The sequence below is a fragment of the Ostrinia nubilalis genome, chromosome 13 (assembly GCF_963855985.1).
Source record: "Ostrinia nubilalis chromosome 13, ilOstNubi1.1, whole genome shotgun sequence".
Taxonomy (NCBI): Eukaryota; Metazoa; Arthropoda; class Insecta; order Lepidoptera; family Crambidae; genus Ostrinia; species Ostrinia nubilalis.
The window spans coordinates 11,799,617-11,821,512 of NC_087100.1; the positions used below are offsets into that span (position 1 = coordinate 11,799,617).

At 37.3% G+C, this 21,896-nt stretch overlaps 1 protein-coding gene across 3 annotated transcripts in view; it reads left to right on the top strand.

Moving 5' to 3' along the window:
* The window catches only part of LOC135077673 (cyclin-dependent kinase 14), a 103,947-nt gene that overhangs the window by 39,722 nt on the left and 42,329 nt on the right, over positions 1-21,896 (top strand). For all 3 annotated transcript variants that reach the window (XM_063972236.1, XM_063972238.1, XM_063972237.1), the window contains exon 3: positions 20,702-20,860. In XM_063972236.1, coding sequence (XP_063828306.1) covers positions 20,702-20,860 — 159 coding nt within the window. The remainder of the gene's footprint in view (positions 1-20,701; positions 20,861-21,896) is intronic.

Genomic DNA, 21,896 nt, shown 5'->3' on the forward strand with positions numbered 1-21,896 from the left:
CTCAATGATTGGTTAATACATCCCCATTTGGAAGTTTTGGAATTGCCTCTTGTAAGTGCTACTGAAAATTGTGTTTTTGTGACGGCATAAGGGATTGTAAAGCCTTAGCTCAATATTTCCAGATGAATTGTAGATTTCCCAAAATAGGTTTCCACGTTCCATTACACTCAAAATGTTTGCATTATTTATTTTTGTAGAGCATGTAGAACTTGTGGAAAGTCCAATTCTGAATGAGATGTTGACGATTTCCTGAGGTGAGAAAAATTAAAAATTAAGTAAATCAATATCAAGCTCTTGAAATTAATACTACTTAATTTCAAAGAGAATACTAATGAAGACGTTATGATGTTTTGTCAGATTGTAAAAATTAAGTCACTTGATTGGTCATGCCTATTGTGTTGGTCTTTTTGTTGTCAAATTACTGACGAATCAGTGATGATGCATTGTAGGTAGAGGTATGACTACACATAGTACGTTTTAACAAGGATAATAAAGCTTTGTTTTAACTTTGTCTTAAGTAATCTAATGTATGCACAGATGCATCGCCAGTTTGTTAGTCATCTTGTAACAGTTATGGAACGGGACGTCGTTTAGTGGTTCTAATTGAGCTTGCTCACCGCTAACTGTCTACGGACACTCTTTACCTGAGTAACGGACGGACGTGTAAATCCTGATAAAAGCGGACATAGCTTGAAAATTATTGCTATCTTTCAAGGAAATTATTTATTAACATATTAAACTGCTTAAGATGGAAGGGACTCAAATCCAGTTACGACCTTTTTCTGCTGAAAATAAATTAATTTACAAGATAAAGATAATCGGGGTTTTTCTAAACACTCACATATTTCAGTTTACGTATGAAATCACACACAGAACACGATTAAACAATGTGTAAGACGTAATTACGTTCCGAAAAGCCAAAATACACACATAATCCAAATAAGCCCAAAACTAATATTTCGCCCCGAAATAGAAAAACTTGTACAACCGGGTAATCTTTTATAGCTAATCCTCCATTCAAGAGACAGGCTTATCTCGGGCAAACAAAACTCAATCATATTATGCCAACACACATACGTTGAGGTTATTTTAACTGAAGTAAACATGGCATTCGTAAGAGAAATCCCCGTCAGATTATGTCTGGGATAAGAGTTTCAGTAGATGTTCTACAACATTCAGGTAAAATTTAATTTATGACTTGAGTGATTTTTGATAGGTACTGCCTTCCCTTTATGTAGTCAGAATTCTTGATGAGGAATAAGGGAGTAGGTAGTCGTTGTGACGTCCTAAATATTATCTACCATCAATTGTTTTCAATCTGTTACAGCTAGTGACGCGATAAAGTTTTTTAGTTCAAAACATCCGGTCACTGAACTGAAAACAATTAAACAATGTAGTGGCAAAAATATTGCTCATCGAACTTGCCATTGTGACGCGGGTCTACCTATTGCAAAAAAACTTTTCCAAGTGACGAATCTATTCATGCATAGCATGAGCGACAGCGATATCAAAAATGTGCCTGCAGGGCTACTTCGAAAAGCTGTTTACTAGTTTCGGGTCTATCGGTCACCGTCGCTCATGCTGGAATCTCGCTTTGCGTGAGAGGGATGGCAACGTTCAAAACTTCGGATAAATTTTTCGTAGTAATCCCGCAGGTTCCTTGAGGCTTATGGTTCAGCAGTCGACTGACATTGGCTGAAATTATGAGATACTTTTAAGAGCGTAATAATAAATACTTAATGATACCTAACCCCAGACGAAGGATACCTTAAACGTAGACTTAACAAAACTGTTATTTTAATATGCATTAGGTACCAACCTGTTTTTCATTCTGTTTTCAATCCTTTAGTTTCGGTCCTGCCAGCCCCGCCCGGTGACCCTTATCACTGTAAACAGTGTACGGTCGATCGCACACTATGCGTGCACAGGAAGCGATCTATTCAAACCCAAGTACAAATCTGTTTGTTCGAAGCACCCGTATTATTGACCCGTAATATCATCGGCCTCGGGAGAGTAACACTCTGATCGAGATATAAATGGATCGTGGATTGTTTGTATCTTGTAAGTTATTGTTGGTGATAACAGTCGGTGAAGCAACTTTATGCAAATCAAATCAAAAAATGTATTTCTTAGAAAGTGGTGTCAACAAGAATGGGCATTATCTATGCTAGGGGTGGCCAACTTGATTAGACATAAGATCTACTGTTTACTAACGAAACCCTGGGTGATCTACCACTTACATACTTCTTGAAATCTTAAATGAAACAGCATAGTTTAGTACACAATCATGTGGTATTTTTTGCCTTGCTACAATCGACTGGACTAATAGTCGCGATCGACCGGTTGGCCACCCATGATCTATGCTAACATTTGCTTTGATGAATGCATAGAGCTCACAGAAGAAGTTCAGAGTGGTCAATGGTAGAGTCAAACAGATATAGGGAATGCGGAGTATTTTAAGGATATCAGTATCTAATGATATAATTATTGTTGCACTGTCCTTTATTATTGAAGCCGATTTCAACGTATAGACAAAAGCTCATAAGCTAAAGACAGTGGTGTCTTGTCCGATTGTAATACAGGCTATTTTGCAACAAAAATTTATAGTATGATGTGCTGTCGATTATACAAGAGGAAACTTATGTACTGTTTGGTAATCTATTAATATTTACGATGAACTTCGCCTTCTCCAGTTTAACGCACTCATTTTACTGACTTTAATAAGTTATGAGAATAACTGATACCGTTATTGATTTACTTAAATTTGATAGCTTTGGATGTTTGAACACGATCGTCGTTATGTTTATAATTATGTTACTTATTTACTGACATGGGAAGTTTCTTGTACTCGTTAACTGTTCATTTAATTTTATCTACTTGGTTTGTGGTTTCTGAATATCAAGTGGAAGGGTAAATTGAAAGAACAGTAGTACCTATCTAGTAAAATTATTGCGTTCCTCTGATGCCATTCTAAATAATGACGGAATTGACATTGGTAAACAACAGTGTGTAGAATAATTATGTAATTTTATTATTTAACCATACTAATAGGTGTTTATCTACCAAATACGTCTCCATTGGCAATAAAATCTAGTGCGGTAGGTAAAATAACTGTGACTCATAAAACGCGTAACGTTTAGTATCGACTCGCGAACAAATTACGGCTAAAACAATTCACCACAAACACAAACGTACGCGTTGCTAAGAGTTGTGAAGAGTGTTTACAGTGCTCTGCGATTATTTACGCGATCACGGCAACGTACACTCGGCGGCTTATGCCATTGCGTTCCGCGTTTTAATACAGTTTTCCTCAAAAGTTTGGAAATTTTCCGAACCCTCGATAATCTCTTTGGCCCACTTCACAATTTGTTTAGTCAACTCGCGATTTGGGAATCTAACGAGTTAAGTTAAAATCGGCTAATTGACAATACGCCGTCCAATAAATTAACTTGTATCGATCTAAGTTATCCCTTATTTCTTCTAATCTAATTTTAAATCGGGCTTTAACCGCTGAGTTAAATCAAAGTTTCTTTTTATTTTCTAGGTATAAAAGCAGGAAATGCAATACATTTTTATCGATCACTGTACCGTAAGCCTTTGCTATTGGGAAAACGTTTTCCGAATTATCGCACGAGTTCGCAGTTGTCGAGAAATTGTATTAGTTTTGTTTGTAAATATTTGATCCTGCAAAATGTACGGTTGGTGTGCGGATAGAATACAATTAAGCCGGAGGAAATGCGGAGATTTTGATTCTTATACAGAAGTTTGATTAGTTTTCCTTTGTCTCCCTTGCGGCGAAAATTGTACCGCCAATTTGTTCGCAGCAACTAATTCAAATATCTATCAGTTTTGTGTTGTCGGATTATCTTGTACTCAACGTCGGTAATTTTGTTTCGTTTTGTATTTTATTACTGACATTTTTAGGATTCTGCGACTTAGGTTGTAAATCACATCTCTTAGAGTCTTAGCCTTATGATATTTAACGGGTGTGTAATGTATGATATAACTACATATCATATAATACTTAGAGGATATAACATCAAATTATATAAAATTGTTTAATATAATAATTATTTACTATAATAAACGACTAATATAATTTTAAAACGAATAATTTTAAGACAAATAACTGTTCTATTAACTGATATAAAATGGTTTGATATAATGAATATTTTCTATAAAACTTACAATGTATACTATTTAAAACAAATAACATTCAAATCATATAAAAATAAAATGTCGAACAATCAAATGAGATAAAATTCTTTTCCTATAAAACTTAAATCATTTATTACAATAATAATTTTATATAAAGTTCATTTGTTATAATAAGCATTGCATGCAGGCAAGCAAGCAGGCAAGCAAGCTAGCAAGCAGGCAAGCAAGCAGGCAAGCAAGCAAGCAAGCAAGCATGCAGGCAAGCAAGCAATCAAGCAGGCAAGCAAGCAAGCAAGCAGGCATGCAGGCATGCAGCATGCAAATTTGACTAAAAACTTGAGACTTCTGTCACGGCTCCGGCACTGCGGGGCTCTGGCGGTCCCTCGCGTGCTAATCGTCGCAGATGGCTTTCGCTCGACACCGCGTCTTCGGCTTGCTGGCCGGCTTCGCCGGCCAGCCTCAGCCGCGGCGCCTCGCTTCCAGCCACCTGCTCCTCAGCCCGCGGGCCGCCTCGCCCCTCCGTGCCTACGCGCTTCTAAATTACACTCTAGGGGTAGGGCAGACAAGACTACGTGGAGTCGGTTTTACGGCGATTCGTTTTTGTCACTAAAGTCATTTATAAGTCAAGCTAAAGAAGAACATACTTAAAGTTATATCTATCAGAAATTATATCAATTAAAGAGTATAACAAATAATATTTATTACAAGTAATGGTTATGTGAAATAATATTTAAATTAAAGAAAATTACATCAAATGAGTCTTAGATTAAGTAAGGTTTATATCAAATGTCTTTATGCGTTGTGATTGGTATCTGAAATGATATTATTAGAAATGATTTATTATATGAAGTAAACATTATATGTTAAAAAATTATATCAAGTGTTATTATAACATACGTTTATTATACAATATGAACGTTATTGAAATGAATTTATATCATATAAACTTATATAAACTGTCACGCACCCATATTTAACAGTGAATAGATTTTCCTGATTTCATTTGATCTTTGTAACCAGATGTTTGTATTAGATGTTCGATAAGACAGTAAACATAGCCAGCATTATTATTTACGCTTTCTTGTACACACAGTATCAGGAAAACATCAGTCCTTATTTGGTTTGCATTAAACAACGGAGCCGCGATCTTTATTCAATTACGACCTTCGTGACATATTTCTGTTGTTCGAGCACGGTAGTTTGTCGTTTGTTATGCGAAGTTATGTGCATACTTCAGCTGTGATGTTGTTCCGATTTTGTTGTTACTTGTTAATAGTTCCATGAATACAGCTAGATGGAGCCAAAGCATTGTATAAAGACTCATAAATAAAACTAAGGGTATTGTCTCACTCATTTCATTGGTGACATAAAATTTTAAATGAAACCAACTGGATCATATTGTGTCAGTAATTCAGTATTAGGGTCTTTATCACTAACTTTTTGCAGTAATTACTGTGGATTTCTAAATGGTGTTGTATTGTGTTTCACCAACTCCATACAATTTAAAACCTTTTGACGTTGAAATAATGCTTTTGTCATCACCGATTGTTTTGTCGAGCTTAAGACAAATTGCAAAGTGACATTATGTGCAACATGTTATTTTGTCTGTAGCTAAGGACATTTTGAACACCATGCCATTATTCATTATTCAAAGCGTGAATCAGCATTGTTTTTGTTACGTAACTTATGGCGCATTTGTGTCATGATCACAACTGCATAACAGAACCACAATTAATATTATATTTCCATGTTATCGTGTCACCACATTATGTTAGTGTTAATTATAACCATTTTGGATTTGTAGCACAACTTTGTATCGAATTGTAAAACAACTTTGTATCGAGTTTATTCCGTTATCTGTTTATTTACATTTGGTAGTTTTATTTCATACTTTTGAACTGCCACCACATTATTTCTAAAGGAAGAGGTATGAATAAATAATTGAAAGAAGACATTATTAAGTACACTTCCTTAAATCTATAGAGAACAATAAAATAGACAAAGATTTATTATGGCAGACAATAAAAACTATGACAGCTAAGCAATTGGTGGTGTTGACATGCTCTATTAGCATGAGCTTGTTAAAGGAATGCTATGAGAAAGTCCTTTTCTACATTCGAGTAGATGAAGTCTCTACTGTACTTAGATTGTTAATTAGTTCACTAACTTGGTTTATTTCAATTAACTGTCTTAACTACGTAAACCAATATCATCCCAATTTTATTAGGGAGCCAAAATAGATTCTCTATTTTTAGATCTCTTTAGATTGCTCGACTAAGTTAAATAGTGGCACAATGAATCATCACTTGGTACGAACTCAAGCGTGTTAGACGTAAACGCTTGCTTTGAAAACGAATTAGTTCTGCTACTTACTGTATTTAAATCGCTATACGAATTAAGATTCAATATAGGTACGCTATAATAAGAAGCCGTTTTCAATCTACTATTTCTACAGGTTTTGATATGATAATAAAATGAATTTCTAAAATGTTTTTGAAGTCTTTAGGCGTTTAGTACCACAAGTCTGAACTTTCTATGTATGTATTTAATCGCATGAATATTTCAGTTCTAGAGTTTACAAATTCTCAAATATTAGGATATGCTTTTGTTTTTAATGTGGTAGTTCACTCAGAATCCGTATCAATGTATACCAAACAGTGATAAGCCGTCAATAATAAAAACAATGAGTAATAACGACGGAAGCGGTGGGAGTGTCCTTGGCGTGAATCAACCGTAGGCACAGTAGACTCGCCTGCACCATAAATGGACCTCCTCACGATGTCTCGCAGCCTGGTACCAGTTGCTGATAAATCAGCAATCAACATTTAATTAACCATCAATATTCAAATTGATTACAGACTATAATGAAGACTTATCGCTACACTTCCTCATCACAAACATTGCCTACTTAAGACATCAACTTTTTTATTGTAATGGTAATCAGCTATTATTAATAACGAGTAAGTCATTTGATGCCGTGACGTAGCTTAATGACAATCTTTTATTCCTAAAATATACCGAATTTCAGAAGCCAAGCATTAATCAGCGAAAGATTAATGATTCAATCGCGATAATATGCGTACACGCGTTACTTAACACTTTATTATCTTGTCGCTGGAATGAATCCCCTAAAATATAGTCGGACGCATATATTCCGGCACGCGTCACGGGGTTCAACGTGTCTATTATCTGGCCGTTGATTGATAGCAGACTTCCGCGCGGGTCGTTGATAGATAATAGTTATTTGCCCTACTTGCCCTACGCGAAGTCCGCTATAAGCATACCATCCACGTAGATACACACACTTGATACAGTCTACTTTGTTTCCTCAACGCACTATCAGATTACTTGTCTCTTGCGTAATTCGAGATGCCACACAAGTTGTTAACTCCGCCGTGTCTCCACTTAAAGGAGAAAACTTCGTCCTTAGTCCTCTCTCGGCAGCAACTTTCGTCTTGTAAAATCCTGTTCATATCACGACAATATGCGGGCTGAATTGTCGAGTCACTCGACCGCACAGGAACGCTGTATTGTTACCCTGCACCGCAACCATGAAGTCTGGCCGGCCTTTTGTCGACCCGTCCTATTGTCTTCCACCTATTCTAATACTTTTGTGAACGCGTCGACTGCTTTTTCATATCCTTTTTAAAATTTTGTGATACTTCAACACAGCCTGTTAATTTCCATGTAACGTTATGTTGCATTTCAATGCACTCAATTCCCGACGATTGATGCGGCGCACTTGGTCTCTGCCCCTAATGTTACATTAATAGTGATTCCTGACCACTTGAAAATGTTTTCGTCTTTATTGCCTCAATTGTCTGTTGCTCAACTGTGGGTTGATTACGTAAGCACCTTGTAATGTGCTGTGGGTTCGTTGCACTGACATCATTTTTGATGACCCAAACTAGACAAGTTCGGTGCAATGTTTATGTGGGTTTTACTATGTCATCATATCAAGTAGTCTTCAATGCTGGGTACAGCAAATGTTGACGTCAATAAATAATGTGTGGTCATATCGCATTGCCCTCGATAGGTCAGTTCTATCCAATGCATTAACATTTCCATTTAAAAAGGTCACAGACAGTCTCGTATCTCTCCTATTAATTATGTTTGCATTGTTTATCTGTAACAATAAATTATGATAATCAAATAAATATAGCTTTGCGCTCGAAACTATTGATATACAACCTGAATTTAATACGATCATTGAACCCTTTATGTTCGAACCAGTTGTGATATTCGCTTGGCAAATCATCAAGCTATGCTCAAAATTAGTCTCGATACAAATTTATAATTAGCATCACTAATACAACTTCGTAAATTACATTTTAGTCGTTGGTGCAAATAGTTCCCCGCTAAGATTTGATTAGATTACTCATCGTGTATATTAATATTATCTTCGACTGTTTACCATTTGATGTTTAATTTACGGCGTGTGTTAATTAGAATAACAAATATTACTTCTTCATTAACAACATAAATGTCGTGTATTTTGACCTGGTCTCAGTAATTAATGTTTGTTCTTCCCCCATAGTAACTACCACGGCATCCAATTTCTATTCGTTGTCAGAATTGGGCTGTAGTGGTTACTGTTTATACATCATATTTGTTCCAATTAAGTAGCACAATTAAACTTTTATTAGATTTTAGAGAAGCGTGTCACCCTTAGTGAAAAGGGGAACCAGTTACATACATACAGGATCAACAACTGCTCAATATCTTGGATAAATTTTCTAAATCTTAAAACAAACTATTTTATAAGTTTAGTTATTGGGATATTTTTTCAATGAGCAGATGACCTTTTTCACTGTTGAATAAAAATTCTTGACACAATAATATTTCGAGGAACGATGACTAACTGTTTAAAAACTCTGAACTCTGCTACACTTACCATCAATGTCCATAAAAGATTTATGGAATCTCCTCCAGACCACTGGCACCATTGTCGCGTGAATCACACGTGTCTGTTTGTTCATACTGTTCCCCATCGGGCCGATTGTTTGCCCTGAATTGTTTAACGGGTTAATGACTGGCCCTGACTCGTATCCTCTCACGCCTCCCAAGGGGATAGTGTGTTGACGTCGTTATATTTTTATGACTCATCGAATTAGCTTCCTTCATACGATAACAGACATGGGCATTGACCAATCATAATAAAGTTAATGACTTGCCCATTACTTTTTTATTCACTTGCGCTATCGCCATACTAATGAAGATTTACATATTGAAATGGGTCATCTCCTTTCTATACCTAGCTATGTAAATGGATCCCGCCTACCTTTGGAGTTAATTTATTTTTTCAACTGTACATTGACAACTCTTACTACTCTGAAACGGTTTTCGGTTAATTACATAACATTATAGCGGATATTAGTCTTTTGATTAGAACTTGATTAATTAATATTGACATTTTCCTCTTCTGATGTATTAATAGTGATCAGACGACGTTTCCGATCCACTGAAGCGTGACCGATTCGCATATGCCTACGTTAGCAGATTCAAAGTTGAGATACATACATCCATCCCTTTGGCTAAACTTTGACCTTTCCTAGAATCAATACTAGGCGCTAACGCTGCCAGCACGAGGAAACTTTCATAATTTATGCGCCACTATCAACTGCAAAAATGTACAGATTATTTTTGTAGGTATGTGGGTTAAGTCTGATAACGAATTTGATAAATATGCTGTTATGACACAGCTGCGGTCGTTAATTTGAGGCATAAATTATTCTTCGTATCATTTCGGTATGCGTGGTCGGATTTAGAATACGAGTATATTCAACAATAACAGTATGTTGGACGCGTTACATTGTTTGACGTATGTTAACGTAAAGCATTTGACTATTAACATCGCTGCCACTTACTCCCTTATCTTCTCATAGTTTCCCAAGGTTCTTGTTAGTACGTGACACCTGTGGTAATAATTGCTTATTACTTCGGGTTATAGCTCCACGTTATTAGAGGGTTCGATGCACACTCCAGCAAAATTCCCCGTAAGTTGAATCGAGTGCAGTAACAATTTACCCTTCCACACTTACCCTCGTCAGAGTTAATAATGGCAATCTTGCAGGCCTATGTAAATTTGTAGTGTCATCCCGAGGTACATTGCGATTAGATAAGCCCTATACTTACGGTGTGGCTTGTAGACTTAGAGCTAGCAATTTTACGTTCAGATTATAAATGTAACTATTATTCACATTGACAACCAGCAGAGATATTTTAAGCCCTACCTTGATTTCTTTATATTTGAGTTGTATCCAATTAAGCTGAACTTCGTAGCTCAGAAAACATATATTTTGCCTCTACTACTTAGGGAGTCATTGTCAATTTCTTTCGTCAATGACCTAGGTCAATTCAAACCCCGATTCTTCCAAGAAAATGTCTACCAGCCCCTTGCCTACGACCCAGTAAGGAGACGTTTGCGTGGAGTTTAACCTTTTCGCCACGATTTCGGTCTGCCATCCCCCGAAATAGGTCGGTTACGCAATGTCTGGCTGCCGTGCTAGGGTTATGGTCCCCGTACGTGTGTAGGTTGCGCAATTGGAATAAGCATTACCATTGGGAGCTGTAATTTTATGACATTTAACCGTATTGCGTGTATTTGTGCGATTTGCTTCGATAATGTATGTGCAATTTTTGGACGGTTTGTTTGCAATTTAGTGATGTTCATTATGGAATGTTTGTTTACTGTCAAGGCTTATCATTTGTTCGAAATTTTCATCATATTTTGTTTGCGGTGCACAGAGATACATACATAAATGTTTCGTTAGAACAAAAGCTACTACTTTGTTTCATATAGGTACCGTAGTTTAAGTAACTTAGTCAGTCACCCTACTTAGGTTTTTTAGATACGATTTAACTTAAAAGTTCACTCAAGATAATGTATTGTGCAAACAAACGTTAACATCATCCTTTGTGTATTATTTGTATTGTTGAGTGAAGATCTGATGCGCTCTATTTTGCGTACGAAATCGTGAAAGGTTTGTTGAATCTCATTCAATTTATACGAACGCAGATTTCTTCTATTGATATCAGGAAACTTATCACAGTTGGTAGGTTTTGGAAAACATAAAATAGTAACTTTGTATGAGATTGTTGTCTCATCATGTGATGGTTTTTTTATAATCACTTTCTAACACATGTTTTATGTTTATCTCTATAAAATACTGCATTAATCGTTCGGTGTGATGAATTTATAACCCATTGTTTAACTGCCGATTGCTATCTCTTTCTATCGCATGATTTAAAGCGACAACATAATATGCTTTTCCGGTTCACTTTCCCGTACCATTTTTATAGGAACAGTTTTACTAAAAAATACTGTAAAATAAAAGTAAAAGTGGTAAGGTTCTACAAGTAACCATTTGATTCCATATAAACTGTGTTAAGTTTCGATCCTGAACGGACTATTAAATGTCGACTAAAATGTTACTAAACTGTCCAACATGATGTATTTTCCGTGTAGGAAAATTAATAATGGAACGTAATAATAGTTCTATAATTGCAAGTTTCTCATGTAAATCATAATAATTAAAATAATATTCCGATCTACTACGAGTAGTTGCAGCGCGGCGTAACAATTTTCTCCGTTAGAAAGTTTTGATTATTATTTATATTCTGCTTTAATTACGCATTAAATTGTAGGTCTTTCAATCATACACATAAAATTTATAGTGGAAAGTACAAGTACAAATCATCGTCTCTCAATTTCCAATATTCGAGTCAATTACCCTTTATATGCCATTAAAACCGTATTTTCTCTAATACGATCTGTTTCGAAGACCAAAAGACTGCATCCAAACCGAGCTAACATACCTGTAACGGTGGTCGCAGAAGTTTAATCTAGCATAAAGGCGGCAAATGAGCCGTCGCATTCTGCCTTGCAAACACGTCTAGCCTGGATAGCGTGACCTACATCATCCGAGGGAAAGTGTCGCAAATGCCTCCCCCAGCCTTTTTGCCGCCCAATTGTACTGGATAGCTCACCATTAAGGCTGATCCACAAAAGAAAATATACCAAAGGAGGTGTTCGTTTGTGCAGATACAAATTGTGGAAACCTTTTTCGCGAGGGGACAATCAAGCGGGCTTTGTGAAATGGTAAAGGTTAAGTCGACTTTCAGTGGTTTTGCGTAGATATCTTAAAATATGATGTTAACAATACTGTTTACAAACATAGACACAACCATTTGGGCTCAAGTAGGCTACATCCGATTTCCACAGTTACCAAGAATTTTAGTCTCCCTTACCTAGTTACACATTTCTCGTTTTACAATCAATGAGCTTGCTTTAATTCAGTGCTACAAAAAAAAAACAATGGTTTTCGTTCACATTTTCCCTAATTCGATGTTCATTCAGATAAGCAGACTAATTTCAATTTAATTTTAATGTTGAATGCATTTGCAAAGCTTGCTTTTGCGCGCTCAATTCTCTTGTAAGCTTTTCCATTTAAAAATAGTTTTCCATTAAAATCTCTTCTATTTTCGTGCTTTTCATCGCTCGAAAGTAATAAAACTATTCGCATCCAATAGCGTTCATAATCCTCCGACAAAAGCAATTTATCTGGCGTGTTGTAACGACTAAGTTTGAGTGCTCGTACGTAACTAACTCGATCTGCGGGGCTATTATTACAATGCGATCGAGACTGTTCTGCGATGATCGCTATCGAACTTCAGTGGTTTCTAAGCCATAAGGGTGAGTTTGTTAAAGTTTGATTGCAACCGATCGCGTTTGGTTGACTTAATGCCAGTGCCGATCAGAACTTAGCTGATAAGCGTTGGTCGGGAATGACCGCAGGACCCTCGTCAACTTTGACACCGGCGGGACTGCAATCCTCCGACGCCCGTGATTCCAGTTCTAGTTACACTGAAATGCTTTCGCGAGGATTAATCTAGAACTTACTTGCCTTAGTTTAGTTCTGGTTTAGTCGACTATTGGTTACCGATGTTTGTTTAGTAAGCTTATTGCATTTTCAACCATATAAATTAGTTTCTTGACCGATTGTCATTGGTTTTGATAACAACTTAAAATTACAAACTTGAGAAGGCATTATCTGAAATGAATCCTTTGCAATATCCCCATGTCTATTACTTGTAACCTAATCTGAATGTGTCAGTCGAATAATGAGGGAGGGTGAATCAGTGTCTTCATTCTTGACGGGTGACGCGTCTACCCTTCTCATACGTCACAATTCGCATCTGGCCGTGTGAATATCGGGTTTGACCTCACTGGATATGGGGTTATTGACTGCATTCCACTTTTTCTTTTTCACGTTTCAGACCAGTCTTTTTCTGAGCCTCATGTGCCATTATCTTTCCAATTAGTAAAACTTTAAATCTAAAGGCCGATCCTTCAGTCAATTAATCTTTTAAATGATGTTTTAACATTATACAAACTCATGTGTAACTTGTTCTGTAGATAAAGTTGCCTGATGAATCAAGCTCTGCTCATCCTGCTAACAACTATATTGTGCGTACCTAACTTCTTCGTATCGCCAGCTAGCAATATTGTATCAATTATCCTGTTCACGAGCTTTGAAACTTTATAATTGCCCTGGAAAGTATGAATTCACTTAAAGAGAACTTTTTTATTCTGTTACGATTTCCATTGTGCAGTTAACGATCACAATAAAACATAAAAATCGAATGGACATTCTTCTGCCTGCTATATTTTAAAGTGATTCATATATTAAGACTTTCGTTTATTTTACATTCGATTGTTAATATTCCCTTCTTTAATTTATTTTAACGTTAAGTTTATATTTGTTTCGTTTTAGGAACTTGCAGCTTTGTGGTATAGAGAGCCTCGTAAAAAAACCAATTCATCAAAGAATAAAGAACAGCAACCGAAGTGACATAAATTGTACTTAGTCGCGCGATATTTTCTGCCGATCCACAGGTCCGTTGATAAAGGAGCATAAAGCTAAATGACGAAGTTTATCGAAGGCTCCGATGAAATATTGCGCTTTCGGCGGTTGTTTATGACGCCGCAGCCGCAAGGTCGTCGGTCATGCGATGCGTTTCCGCAATCTGACACCGGCAAGATGTATAATGCAATTTCGCATCTGCAATCTGCATATTTGTTTTTATTTTTTAAAGCTGAGTTATAACTTCACAGATTGTAAGTCTGAAGAGATGGTGTGTTTCAGTGGCGGCCCTAGCAAAAGTTTTAGGTGGTGCAAAATCTCAAAATGGCGCCCCGAGTTGTTCCTATACTATGTAGTTACTTTATCCGTGATTACCTACTAGTATTAGATCTGCCAAATTACTATAGATATATGAGGCAAGTACAATGATGACTATCGTGCTTGTCATAGCAGTTGTTCTGCTCATTCGCAATAAAAAAAATGACGTCAATCCCGCTTGTATTACCCTCATGCCCTGCTGACTGAGGCAAATTGTACAGATGAGAAATAAAAACAGTTAAGTAATAATTTTGTTTCACACATACACACAGTTCACGCACACATAGGCCCTCATAACCTTCAAAGAATTATTGTTTTTATGATGTACAATGTAGAATTTTTTCAAATCCATTATTTTGAAAATATTTATCTTTATGGTGTACGTATTTTCAAAACAAGGTATTTGGAAAAATTCTACATTGCACATGGAAATGCAAATAAGTAAACAAAAACTTTTGAATTTAATAATTTTACTTTATTTATGAACACACATAATATTATACACCAAAAGCGTCTTTTCGCAAAGTTTTCAACACAGAACACAGCACATTGAGAAAACTCAGATCACTTGTGAACATAACAGAAAGTTTCTTCGCGATTCACGAAGGAACGAACAAAACTCCGATGAACCAGAACAGCAGCAGGTACGAAGGAATGAACTTGAATTTGACTCGACTCTTCAATACTTTAATAGGGCCACAGAACTCATAAACGATGGCTAAGAAAACAATAATGCATTCAATTCAACCTAACAAAAACAACACCGGCCATTTTGGAGGAAAAACAAAGTTGCCATATGTTAAATAGTAATTTCTACTACTCTATTATGTAAATTATAACAAAAATGTCAATGTTCAGTTTTAAATTAAAACAAATTAATTTCATTTAAAAAAAGTTTTCACATTGTAATTAACAATATTCTCAAATATATTTTAATTAAGAAAAAAATGAAAATATGAAGGAAACAGGAGCAGCGACATCTAGAGCGTTTTAAGGTAGTTAAAAAGTATTTGAATTTATTCACCGATGTCGCTGTTTGGAAGCAAGTTTCACTTTGATGACCGTTGTATGGAAGTTTCTTCACCCTGCAGTTGACTGACACTGGCGCGGCGCACCAGTGTTGTTCCTGACAAATTTAGGGTTGCCGTATTCTAATTCTAAAATTGCCGGATTTTTAAGGAAAACTAAGAAAATTGCCGTATTGTATAAAATCTTTATTTGGAAAGTTTAAATTTAAAAAAAAATACAAGTGATGTATTATGTACTATGCGTATACTACTTTTAAACTTACTTTTTTTATTCTTCACTTTTTAAGGTTTTGAATAATTTAGTCCAAGAACCTACCCGAACAAAAGTGAAGAATCTACCAAAATGAGAAAATAACGATTTTAGACATTAAAATCTCAGAGATAAGGTTGCATTTTTGGCGTTTCTTTTCGTGGCGCTTCTACTTCATCTATGGTTTACAAGTTTTTTCGTTCCATTAGACGAAATATTTATTTTTTGTTTACTAAAAACTCATGAAAAACTCATAAAACTCTACTTTACTCAATTGCCGTATATTTTGATACGGTAATCAAAGTGCTGCCGTATACCGTATTTATGGTGCCTAAGATGCCTGAATGCCGTATATTACGGCAATTGCCGTATCAAGAACAACACTGCGGCGCACACAACTGAAGTGACGAGACGGACGACCGACGGACGAAAGAAATTTCACCTCTCTCCCTCGCACGTCGCCTGCCTGCTTCTGTTATCAAAGAAAGCCGCCCTGCACGCTGCCGCCGCCCGTTTGCGCTCCAGATGGATCGTCGGTCAATAACGATTTTTTTTAATAATCGTTTCGGTGACGTGTGGCGAAAGCGGGCGCGTTTCGATTGATTTCGGCGCCCCCCATAACCGGCGCCCGGTGCAGTCGCACCGCTCGCACCGCCCTAGGGCCGCCACTGGTGTGTTTGATACTTTACGACCTCTTGCAATTTGCAAATGAAATGGCTTGATTTCAATGTCCTATGATCCGTAGGCATTGTATCATCACCATTATCATCATGGTTTGGTGTATGTTTCTATATTTATTAGAAGTGTTAGTTTTTTGCCTCTTTGTTGCTTTAATCGACTCGATTCCCAGAATTATGCAATAAAAACTTTTTTGCATACTGCGTGTAAGAAAATTTATTAGCTTAAACTGCAGTGCTACAGCAGTAAAAAACGAGCACGTAGATCGTACGTGCCTCGGCTAATTGTACTTAACTTTTTCTTTATCATTCATCAGATTAAGCTAGTTCCTCGTTCTCAGGAAAATTTTTATTCAAACACATTTTCCCTTCTCTCGCGAACCTGATCTGGTATGCCCTTCGCGTAAGAAAACTCAAACACCGGTTTTATGTTAGATCAACTCCTTGCCTTTGTTCGGCGCGATAATAAAACAGCTATGTGGTGTTATGACCTCAGGTCGAATAGTTTCCGAGTTACATTCGCGATTGCAGTATACACTTTATGACTCACATCGCCCGCTGTCGGCGGCTCTACTTCAAGACCTAATAATAACCGCCGACCGTATGTTTTAACGCTACTAAAGATTTTACGCAAGAAAATAACAAGCCTGTCACAAACACAAAATAGTGTTCGTCGCCGTAATTATAAAGACATAACGGTTGGTGAAATATACTTACCTAGAAATCTTGTTACGTGAGCATATTGTTGGACGTCAAGATGATTTCGCTGATGTAAACGGCTACGTAAACGGATCCCATTAACATGACCCCATTCAGTCTTAGAATGGCGATCGCCAAAATCGCCCCTCACGAAACTGCAATCCTGCTGACAAATTGGAGGCATCACTCAATCTGACACAAGAAATGGAGATTGATCATTTGCCCCGATAAAGAGTTTCACCGCCGTCGTCGGCAACGCGAAAACCCGGAAGCGAACCATCCGCGTTTAATTGTATCTAGACGATGAGCGGAACTGCGGCCTGAGAGGACGCATTGTTCTCTAGAACACAATTTATAAGGCCTTATCGCAGCCGCGCGACGCACGTGCTCCGAACCTCCTCCGTTCTAATCCCACGATAATCCGACCCGGAAAAAACCAATAACCATTGTTTTGCCAAGCTATTTACACTGCATTCATGGGATGTTTGCACGAATTATCGCCCGTGTGAACACAACACTTAATATCTCAACAACGTTGCTCGCCACATTCAGTCCGTACGAAACTTTCCGAGGCGCTACCGGCGCATGTAATGAGTGGTATGTGATGTCGAGTATCCAAAATAAATTTAATTTAAGAATTTAATTATTGTAAAGCTCGAGTTGGCGCGGAATCCGCAAATGCGTCTCGATAATTAAACCCGTCTGCCCTGGAGCGTGGCGAACGTGTTGTGTTACTTTGTGGTTACAGCAGTGCTTCAGAAATACCCTTGCTAGAAGACGAGTGCCTCCGGGGGAACAATTTACGAACTGTGAAAAAGTTCGGAATGCGTCTTGTATTTATGTTATTTCATTATAAAATACCTTCATAGCTTAAGTAACTATTCATAAATTCTTACATTTCGCGAAGGAAGATAAGTAGATAAAGTTCTCCGTGAGCCAGATGGCCATTGCTCTTTTGGAAACGCGTGAAACAGTAGCGAATGTATAATTAATTTCTCCAGAGCGCCTAGTCGCTTTTACTCATTACTTATGGTTATCTCTATTAATTACTACTATTTGTAAGGGATTATACAATTTGTCTATTTATTGCATCTTATAAGTCAGATTCTTGAATATTAATAATCGCAGCTTACGCTCGCTTGTCTGATTAACTTGGTTCAATAATTTACATGTGTTAGGAATCTGGTATTAAATAATTAATTTTATCTCTGAGGGAATCACAAAGGGGTTGCGGCCAATTAAAGTTGGGGTGTCCCCCAACGGCAGTTGTCACTTCATATCCTGCCTTTAAGATATCGGGGGCTTCTTGAATCCGCACTTACCTCGGATATATGCAAATTACTTCGCAAAGTGTTGCACAGTTGGTTTGCAGCAGCTTGAGCCAGACCAAACTTATACCTATACTTTCACCTACATTTTAGCCACTGTATTTCCGTTCATTTTTCAAACGGTAATTCAATTACGGCTCCCTGGAGAAACCTCCATGACAAAATTGAATAAAGTCCGAGCAACTTTTATATCAGACTTGAAAGACAATTGTTCTGCATAATTCGATTCCGGGAACTCTTTCTTTACGGACACGATATTGTAATTAATTAAATTTATTGTCTATGGAAACTCAAATTTTCTAATTGAGGAAGAGGTAAAATTATCCGGATATTGTTGCTGTAATTGCTTGATGAGGCTCCCTTTTGTAGTTTATAAGAACCTGTTAATTTTTCACGCCCAGCTCAGTAACCTGGGATTAGTTTGCTCCGATTTCTCTTGTTGCCTTCACTTCCCTACACAACAGCTCATTAACATTTTCTTTCATCTCTGACGTCTATTAATGATTCAATACGGCCTCATTGTAACCTTCGAGGGCGTACCGTAAATTAACAGTAAATGAATCTCGTTCGACACAATGTGTAGGTACGGGAACCAGCAATTTCTCACATTTGGTAATTTATTTACCATCCACCAGCAGTCGAATAACTTAATTGTCTTCTCCGAAATACGAGTATAAAATTTTGGGACATGGCAATACGTTGTTTTAACACGAAATTCTTGTTTCAATAATGTTCTTGATAAGTGGAGGGTTTTGTAATGGATCCAGGTATGAATTACTTATTCGTACATATGCTCGCTTGGATTTCGATTTGTCACTTTCTGAGGCCTGTCTCGGTATACAAATAGAGTTATTAAATGTCACTTTGGATTATTTCAGTATTATATTCGTGATTTTTTTATCTGTCATTACTCGACTCATATGAATACTTGAAACGACTTCTTACATAATATTTGTTTTGGATACAGTGACGTTAGTAGAATTTTATCTTATGATTTTGTGATGATTTTAGGGAAATCATCCACAATAACTGCTTAGTTATGAGTAGATTATCATGAGCTAGAGGTTCAACAATTTGCATTACATTCGATAGATTAACTATTTTCTGAAAGTCCTAAATCATGTCCTTTATGGTAATATAGCTCTACAATTTAGCTTAAATTCGTCATACCCATTGATTTATTAATTATTACTAGTATTATCGTCGTCTGCAGCCGGGTTTCCCGTAAAATGGCTTTCAATTTTAATTGCGGGATTCAGTCTGACCACAAAGGCTGTTTTCGACAGGGTCGCTTAATTGCTATCTGTTTGAATTTATGCATTCGTTGTAATGTTATAATTGCACTTGTATTTACTCGTGTGCAACATGGTGTTAAAAGTGTGGTCGAGGCAGTGTGATTGATTTGTGGTTTAAACTGGTTAAAATTAAACATACGTTTTTGTCTCAGGACAAAACACGATTCAATCTCGAGCAAAGATTGAGACATCTTATTGATGAAATTTGAAAATGTAGGCCAATCACAGGACTCGCTAAGATGGATTCGGATAGTCTCTAAGATGGAGGTTGAATCGAGTTTTGAGCGTTGTTATGTGTTATGGAGTTACAATATGGATAAGTTTCCAAATTACATTAGCAATGTTAACTTGACTGTGAACGTGAGACTTGGATATCTCATGAAAAACAGCTAAGCAAACTACTAAAATCTTGCTTTGTCAGTTGCGTCTTTGTTTTGACTGGTATAATTTCGTGCTGAATGTAAATTTACTTCTTACATTAATTTCTTGTTAGCACAAACAAGTTAAGCCCGATCCCGTAACACCGCGCTTCCTGCTGCTACATTTTATGGTATACAATTTGTTGCTTGTACAAACTTGCTGGTTGTTGCACTCAATTTGTTGCTCGTCTCTAAGAATTGTGTGGGAGGATATTTCTGACGCGGTTTAATGTTTGCGACTAGTTTTCTTTTATCTTTTAAATTGAGTAGGACTGTTACTTATAAGTGTCGTTTCTAGTCAAAACCTGTTTTGTCACTTGTCATCCGAGTTGCACTGGAGGGAAGTTGAACCTTAACTTCGAACTCCTATGTTCTTCTGATTAATTTCGTTGCGGGTCCAATGACCGTTTAACTTTCCCCCGGGACACTTGACCTTCACTGGTTGTGTTTTAGTGGTGGTCAAGCCTTAGATCACAGCTACACAGCAGTTGTAGCGGTGGGAACGAGAGGTACGAGTACGAATAGTCCCTTAGTCAGAACCTTCAAGATTGCTCAAAAAATACTCAAAACAAATTGGTAACTTTGGGTTTCTCTTAGTGGACGGCGATTTATCCGAGATGCGTCTGTTCCATTTTCTCTAACCTTCTTTTGTCATTGTTGCAGCAACAAAAGACGATCCAGACGGTGACGTCAGCGAGTGCCGCGGCCGGCAGCAGAACGGCGGCGGCCGCGGCAAGCTGCCCTACAACGGGTACTCCGAGGAGTGCCTGGATCGGCTCGAACCCAACGGGAATATACCCCACGACAAGGAGCCGCATTACGGTGAGGACCATAATATATTTATGAGCTTAGAACAAGAGCAAAATAATGATGTTTGAGGCGACAATAGCCCAACGGTGAAGGTGTCGGACATGCCGACTGGAGATCCGAAACCCTGGATCAAACACCGCCGCCGCCGCCGCTGGACCAATGTCCAGCAATGTCCTCTACAATAGTGAACGCACTCGTAACACAAGTATTCATATTTAGATCAGGACCGTTATTAGACAGTATATTGTTAAAGATGGCGTATTTTTTAAGATAGGAATTTAGTTTTCAACAATGTAACTCCTGTATAGCCAAAAAGTTATTAAATCTTCGATATAAATAGCATCGCAGACGAGATTTCTTATTAGACGCACGTCAGAGGTATCATAATAGGCGATACTGAGTTACTGAGGGTAAATAATATATTTTTATCATCAATTTTTTTCTGTTTATCGCAGTGCTATGTAGATAGCGTAGGTCGGCTTAATTATTTTTCCGAGTTATTACCAGAACATTCTCAGAAATCGTTTTGTAGATATCACGAAATTGCTAAGTTATTCATTTCGCGCTGTAGTCGTCTTTGATATTTATTTTATATGAATCGAAATAGGTTAGCGCTTGGAATATAAATCCAGTGTCTATTAAACCCTCAAGCTTTCTGACATGTTAGTACACTCCCATTACACGGTGGCATAATGCAATGTAAATTGTGTGTACGAGATGCAAATCGATGTTAACTCCGACATACATGAATGTATGTGGAGCGGCGATTAACTCGATTACGTCCTTATGTCGAGCCGCACTGCGACACTGGAGTGCTCTTGGGCAGCGTTGTCACATCACTCATTCTAGACACGACATTGGCGGTTAAGAACACAGAAATAAGGAATAGTTTTGTCCGATGCAACATTCAATTTTGCAATTAATGTGCTCGTGACAGTTGGTTCCGCGCACGCTGCGTGATTTGGAAATGATCTTCCGCTCGAAGAGTACTCCTTTGTTCAAAAGTTACAAGATTCGGAAAGATAAATAGGGCTCTTCGGAAACTTAG